General features: G+C 31.3%; 1 protein-coding gene across 1 annotated transcript; it reads left to right on the forward strand.

Annotated features, from left to right (window-relative positions):
- The first annotated feature begins 325 nt into the window (after positions 1-325).
- LOC101507946 (protein NRT1/ PTR FAMILY 7.3-like) lies at positions 326-7,030 on the forward strand. Its single transcript, XM_004506449.4, has 5 exons — positions 326-485; positions 1,083-1,209; positions 1,565-1,782; positions 4,184-4,737; positions 6,097-7,030. Exons 1-5 carry the CDS (start codon positions 453-455, stop codon positions 6,911-6,913), a joined length of 1,749 nt encoding a protein of 582 aa, XP_004506506.1. The 5' UTR covers positions 326-452; the 3' UTR covers positions 6,914-7,030.
- The last annotated feature ends 1,254 nt before the right edge of the window (positions 7,031-8,284 follow it).

Here is an 8,284-nt window from a genome sequence, read left to right on the forward strand (position 1 = left end):
GTAACATTTTTGTTTTTGATATTCACGGTACAATACTAAAAATAAAAAATATCACAATTAATTATATAGTTGAATTTAGATATAATTTAAAACTAAAAAAAATAATAATTTGGAATATTCTATTTATTTTTTATATAATTATAATATTCAATGAATATCCAATCAGTATGATTTAATTCATTTTAAATAATTAATATTGTACATATATAATATAATTAATTTTTTTACTAAATTGAAAGGATTTTGAAAAACTTGTACTTGTATCTATTTAATAAATATTATTAATTTTTTATTCCAGAAAATAAATAGTTGTTTTAGGTCGTCATCCTTTCGGACCTTTCTGTGTGAGAGTATATATAACATAAAACATTTGTTGCAGATAACACATTCACTCATTGCTATAAAGTTGTACCAGTTCTACTTCTCTCCATTGCAGTGTAGTGGAAAAAAAAATGGATGCAAAAGATGAAGATTTAAAGTCTCGGGTAAGTCTGAAAACAACAATCATATATATATATATATATATACATTTTTCTAATTCAACTCTCCATTTTATTTTAATTGCTTTCAATGTATAAGTGTTCTCTATACTTTACTCTCAATTGGCTGCACCTGTTGAGCTTGTGGCACAGAATTCGGTTCATTTCCCATATAACACATTCTTAGGGTGGGGCGAGGAACGATAAATGTGACTAAAAAACAGTGTGTTTGGTTTTACTGTGAAAAATTGATTTTCAACGAATTGATTTTATGTAAAAGTTTGTTCAATATAAAATACATTCAAGAAAATGACAATTCAACAAAAATTTGGTGTGTGAAGTCAAAAACTATAAATCTAAACTTCAACTTAAAATTAATTCTGGAGATAAAATTAATTTTACACTTTTAAAATTAATTTTGACTCTTCTAAAATTAAAACCAAACATACACTGAACATCTGAGAGGAGATTAGTCATGAGCAGATCTAAATGACCTAAGCTTGTGGGGATACTTTGTAAATCCATTGGGGGAGTCAAATGCCCTAATTTCGGTGGATTCCTAAAAAACTACTTGTTTTTGTTTAATTTTTTTAATTGGAATAGGCTGTTCAACTTCATGAGCATGACGAGGAGAGTTTGACTTACACAAGGGATGGTTCAGTTGATTTTTATGGAAAACCAGCTTTGAATGACAGGACTGGTGGATGGAAGAGTGTTACATTGTTGTTAGGTATCCACATCCTCCTTCTTTATATTTATGATTTTTTATTATTATCGCCATGTTTGGATTGGTTAATTTACTCCTATATGCATTTGTGAGATTGTTTGAAAGAGTATATGGAAACAACCTATAACATATCTATAAGCTGTTTTCAGTCTATTTCCATATGTTCTTTTAGATAATTTATGAAAACAACTTATAGCTTATATTAAAATAATTTGACTTTTTTTCCCTCTTTTGTTATAGAAATAGGTTATACATAAGCACTTATATGATATGCGCTTATGCTATACGAAAATTAAATTTTTATTCAAACAGGGCCCATATTTTATTAATTATATATAAAATTGTAAAATTGTGACAGTGAATCAAGGACTGGTTGCATTAGCTTTCTCAGGAGTGGAGGCAAATTTGGTTCTCTTCTCAAAGTTAGTTTTGAAACAAAGTAATGTTGAGGCTGCAAACACTTTTAGCATATGGATGGGAACTACCTATTTCTTCTCTTTACTTGGAGCTTTACTTAGTGACTCATATCTAGGAAGATATCTCACTTGCATAATATTCCAAATTGTGTTCATCATAGTAAGTAATCAACATGGTAATTCAAACTAAACATTCACACACAACTATACATATGTTATTTTTAATTTGAAATTTGGATGAATCTAGAATTAACAAGAGATGCCATAATATCTATTGAAAAATTTCTGTGGTGCTGTTACTAAATAGTCCCTTGTACTTAGGTGTATTTAATATTAACTTTTTGCATTTCAATATAAATTAGTAGTATTAATAGGGGTAAATTTGGAAAAAGAATAATAACCGCATCTAGTAACTTGCATAGGGGTTTATATTTAGGGACAAAAAACATTCCAATGGGAGCTTATAATTAGGGACGAAGGGAGTAGAAAAGTGTGAAATATAGCAAGAAGTGTGTATTAATTAGGAAGCTCTTAGAATTGTGATTAGAGTTGTCTATTTGGACTTGTAAGTTGTAAATATCCTCTTGTACCTAACATTTGATATCAAGAAAATTGTAAATTTTTTCATATAAACACTTTCCTTGATCTAAAAAGTAGTATTAAGAGTTTGGTTTGTGTTGTAAGAGTTAAGAGACGGCATGCCGTGACTATACTATTTTCCACTTTCCGCTTCTTACAAAAGATAGTTATGAAAAATAGTGTATTCCCATGAAAGCATTGCGTGGCTCTCAAGATGTATGGGAGATTGTGGAGAAATGATATAATGAGCCACAAGTTAAAGAGAGGTTGTCTCTAAATGAGGAGATTTTGTCAAAGACAAGGAAGTGAATTCAGTTCGAAGGAGTTCAATAAATTTTGTGCAGCTCATGGAATTCCTTGTCATTGACAATTTCTCGATCTCCACAACAAGATGGAATAGCTATTAGAAATAATGGAACTATTTTGATTATGGCGTAATGCATGCAAAATCCAAAAGATTCCTTAGGAGTTTTGGGTTGAAGCAGTTGTTTGTGCGCTCTATTTGTCTTATCGCTCTCCAACATCAAATGTCAAAAACCAAACTTTTCAAGCTTGATGATTGAAGAGTGATCCAAGCTTGATGATCGAAGAGTGATCCAAGCTTGATGATTGAAGCATCAAACGCGTCTTTACTGGCTATGATTCACATTTCTAAAGGCTACAAGTTGTACAACCCATCTGACAGAAATGTGGTGGTGAGTCGTGATGTTGAATTTGATGTAGATACTAAAGAGAGGTGGTAAAAACCGAAACCAGACTTGTTGCCAAAGGGTGCAAGAAAAAACAAGTTTATGCAATATCACAAATACGAATATAATTTGGACGTCCAAAATGAAGTGGAAAATCTATCAACTTGATATGAATTTGGAATTCCTAAATGAGGTAATTTGAAAGAAAAGGTCTACATTGAGCAACCATTCTGCTATGTCTTTAGAGGAGATGAAGATGAAATCCAGACATTGAAGAGAGCTTTGCATGGACTCAGAGCAAGACCCTGCATAAAGGAGAAAATCTCAAATTAAGGGGGAACAATGTCGTTAATAATCTGAAATTTGGATGAATCTACAATTATTTAGAGATGACATAATATCTATTTAAAAATATAGACATAATATTTTTTATGAAGCAACAGGTAGGAGTGGTGCAATACAAATTGGGTCTAAAGTTTATTATAGAAAAGTGTGAAATGTATCTAGAAACATGTATTAATTAGTATGCTCTTAGAATTGTGTCTAGAGTTATCTACTTCTATATATAAACACCCCATTGTACTTGGCATTTGATATCAAGTAAATTGTGAATTCTCTCTTAGAAACTTTTTCCTTCCTCAAACAGTATCAACAAATGCAACTATATTATTAATACTTTTTTTCTTTTTTCTCTTTTGTCAACATAATTCAAAAAGCACATAAGAAGTCTAGATTAGAGTTCAAAATAGACTTTTCAGATTATTCTTTTGGGACAAATCTTATGTCTGTTGCTCTGTGCTTTATGTGTTGTATTTAATGTTATTTAATTAAAATATGAGAAGTGGTTCTTAGTAATAATAACTTAATATACAAACATCCGTTTTTTCTTAACATCACCATTTAACTTGAAATATGTATGTGTTTAATTTTGACAAACTGTCAGTATAATTTTTTTTATAATGTCAACAAATTGTAACTAATCACATATGTGACTTTAGAAATAATTATGATAAAAATCAAACATTTTTAGTTATCCGACGATTATGATTGACACTGTAAAAAATCTTTAAACTGTTAGTGTATATGAATTAAATCCAATATAAAAAAAATTTACTTGTTATGTTGTGATTGTCCAATAGGAAAAATATTACACATAAATTCTTATTCTTTCTAAGAGGATCAATAACTTAATTAGGCAGGCAATGCTCTATGAATAAATCTTTCATGTTTGTAGCAATGTTGAAATAAAAAAATATCTATCCTAAAGTTCTATTTTCCTTTACTTTTATGCAGGGACTGGTGCTATTATCTTTTTCAACTCACTTCCTTTTACTTAAACCTCAGGGTTGTGGACAAATAGAATTACCATGTGAATCAGATACACACAATCAATTTCCAATATTTTACATATCAATATATCTAATTGCTCTAGGAAGTGGAACTGCTGATCCTGCAATAGCAACATTTGGTGCTGATCAATTTGATGAGGAAGAACCTAAAGAACAAAGATCAAAGGCATTAATTTATGGATACTTTTATGTGGCACTGAATTTGGGATCTTTGGTGGCTGAGACTGTATTAGCTTACATAGAGACTACAGGACATTGGGTGCTTGGATTTTGGATATGTACTGGTTGTGCAAGTGTTTCCTTTCTTGTGTTGTTGAGTGGAACTCTTAGATACAGACACTATAAGACTTTTGGAAACCCTTTTTCTAAGTTAACAAAAGTAGTTGTGTCCTTTTTGAGGAAAATGAAATTTCAAATAAACTCAATTGAAGAAGGACTCTATGGTATTGAAGGGGACGATACTTGTGTTCGGAGAATGCACCACACAAATGGCCTAAGGTAAGTCTCTTATGAACATATTGTGCATTTTTTTATGATCAAAATATCTTAAATTAAAATGAGTAAAATGGGCTCTGAAATTCAAATACAAGAGAACAAACTTCAAGAAGAATATATGGACAAATCTTCATACAATCTATTGAGTTAAGACATCAATCTGAAAAACATCTATTAGAATCCCTGCCCACCTTATTAGTATACCAATTCCAGAAAAGGCTTAATGCGACCTAACACTATTAGCATACTGAAAGTTCAAGAAGTATAAAATTGCTTAGAACTAGAATTTTAATAGTCTAAGAGTGCAGAGGAATTGGAGAAGAGAGTGAATGAGAAGAAATTGAGGCAAACCTGCGCTGTTTCCGAATATATATATAGCATACCAATGGCCTAGGCGGTCGGAAAACTCAATGGTCATATGAGGTCGCCAGTAAAAATGTACTACTTTTCCATGGGCCTAGGCCGCCGGAAATGAAGAAAATTGAACTTTTAGCTTTTTGTGCGCATTTCATTTTGTGGGGCTGCCAAAATTTCTATCTTGAGCTTTCAGGAAAATGGCTGTCGGAATGTTGACCTTTTGAATATCCAGAAAATTGCGGCAAATCTTTACATAGGCTATGGTCGCCATAAGTTAATTTTGGTACTTTCTGAGGGCCATTGCAACCAGAAAGTCTGTTGGAATCATGTCTTCACCTTTCTGGCGGCTCCGATTGCCAGAAGTACTGCCGGGCACTTGGCCACCAGTATTTGTTTGTAGGAAAGCAGCAATTTTCTTGAAGTGGTAAGAAAGAGTTACTTCTAAGGTTGAGCTAACTGATTCATTGTGTATTAAATGAACTAGATTTTACATTTAATTTAAGCAATGATTTTCCTACTTAAACCAAATTGGTGCACCACTGTTTTGACGTTTGTCATTTGTTCTTGTGAAAATCCTTTGAGAGAGAGATAGTTGATATGTTAAGGAAAAGTGAAAAATAGAGGCCATTGCATTCTTGTTAGCAATACAATGTGTTGCAAGTTGTGAAGTACTCTATTAATTATCCCCTTTTTTAGTAAAAGGATAACAAATATGTCAACGTAGGTTGCTCCAATTGGTAAGCATTCAACTCATATCTTACAAGGTGAGTTTGAATTCTGCTGACGATATGTGGACTTCGTTAGTGGATAATATATAAGTACCTCTATCAATTCTCTCATAGACTTGAGGTTTTCTCTTACCCTGGTGAGCCTTCGAGATTCAACTCACTTCAAATTTTTCCACAAAAAATAAAAAAGATAACAAATATGAGGAAAGCATCTTAACAATTTTATTTTCAATATTTTTCTAATTTTCTTTATTCATTTTGTTTTGGTAACAAACAGGTTTCTTGATAGAGCTGCTATTGTTTCTCATGAGGCAAATGAGATGTTGCTAGGAAAAGGCCAAAAATCATACAAATGGAATTTTTGCAGTATAACGCAAAACGAAAGGATGAAATATATTTTAAGAGTTTTACCAATATGGTTTTGCACCATCTTCTCCTCTAGTGTCTTCATACAAATGCTTTCTCTTTTTGTTGAGCAAGGTTCAACAATGGACACAACATTTTTAAAGTTTCAAATCCCTCCTGCAAGCATGACAGCATTCGATATCATAAACACATCGACATTCATAATCTTATTCGATGTTCTCATCATTCCATTGTATGTAAAAGTGATGAAAAGGTCTCCAAAACTTCCTAGCGAGCTTCAAAGTATCGGCATCGGTTTCGCCATCGCAACAATAACATTGATTGTTGCTGGTTTTGTAGAGAAGAAAAGACTCATTTTTGCTAGTGACAATGGTGAAGAGACAAGTTCTTTGAGCATTTTTTGGTTGATACCACAGTACATGCTTTTAGGAGTAGCAGAAGCTTTTGTATCAGTTGCGCAAATGAACTTTTTCACATCACAAACACCCGATGGATTGGAAAGCTTGGGAATGGGGCTATCTATGTTTTCATCAGCACTTGGTTGTTATGTTGGTAACATTATTTTGACTGTGGTGAATAAAATTACATCAAGTCAAGGACAACATGGATGGGTTTCACCTAATCTAAATGATGGTCATTTAGATCGGTATTACTTTTTGATAGCATTTTTAATAGTTATTGTCTTGATGTTGTATATTGTATGTGCCAAAAGATACAAGGGCATATAATTATAGAATAGATAAGAGCAATTAGAGGGAGTTGTAATTTGATTTGATAGAATGGAGGGAAAATGTTTTGGTAGACTATTCATTGACAGAATAAAAAGTTAAGTAGATTATCATGTTTGTCATGGGAATTTAGTATATATGCTTTTTTAATGGTTTGTTCTTATATGGAAAAAGATTCTTAAGAACATCAAATCAAATTATAGAGCTTAAATACTTGTAATCCAATCAATAAATGGGAATTAGGGGGCTGTTTTTTACTTCTTATTTCCTGTTGTCATTTTATTTCAACTAATAAATATATGGGTTTAATGACTATATACAATTAGTGTAAATATTTTTACATCGACTACAAATACAAGTCGTTGATTGATAATTATTTGACAGTGAAAGTTATAACTATATAGTGAGATGACGAAATCAATGGCTACCATTCAATGTCACGGTAAAATTACTTTACATTGTTAATATTACTTTACATTGTTAATGTAAAATTAATTTACATTGATACTTTGATAGTACAACTTTCTTTCACTATTTTTTTCTGACAAATTTTTAAATAGAGGATATTAGTTTTGTTTATTCAATTGAAAATCAAATTTTTTAAAGCAGCACCAATTTAAATAAATTTTGTTTAAAAATAGTAGTACACTAGGTTTTTAAAGCATTTGTGATTGGTTTTAGTGGTATGAGACTAAAACACATTAAGTAAATACTTATAAGTTTAATCTCTCCTTGTTCAAGATTAGTCACATTTTAACCGTAATGGAAAGTTTGTTAAAATAATACAATTAAGGGACTAAAATACATTAAGCAAATGGTCATAAGTTTAATTGTGATGCATAATTTGTTAAAATAATATGATTAATAAAAAATAAAGTTATAAAAACAAAGTTATAATACATATAGAAGAGACAATTTTATATCCTAACTCACAAGGCAAATGCCGATATTGTTAATTTAGATGTCATGTCCCGAGTTTGAACCCGGGACCTCGCAGTTTTGAGTTAATTATCTCGTTAGTATCATTGCAGGGAGACAAATGTAAATCTCTTTATAAGTGTTCAATGAACTCTAAGGTTTTTTCTATCTTGTAATGGGGTGTCAATCTTACACCCTAGATTTTTTTCATTATGCAAGTAAAATTTTGTATGGTGAGTTGTTGGGTTGAACTGCTATGAGCCAATTTGATGACCCAACAAATCCAATTTAACAAAAGTCGGGTGGATGTTTTTCCAACCCCAAAAAACTAAGGTAATTTATTACATAAAGTTGTCTTTTGTACCCCCAATTAACCCTCTACCCCCCATTTAAATTTTTTTAGGTTGAAATATCCAAAATACCCTTACAAAAAATTTCAAAAATGAAATTTCC

The sequence above is a fragment of the Cicer arietinum genome, chromosome 6 (genome assembly GCF_000331145.2).
Source record: "Cicer arietinum cultivar CDC Frontier isolate Library 1 chromosome 6, Cicar.CDCFrontier_v2.0, whole genome shotgun sequence".
NCBI classification, from domain to species: Eukaryota; Viridiplantae; Streptophyta; class Magnoliopsida; order Fabales; family Fabaceae; genus Cicer; species Cicer arietinum.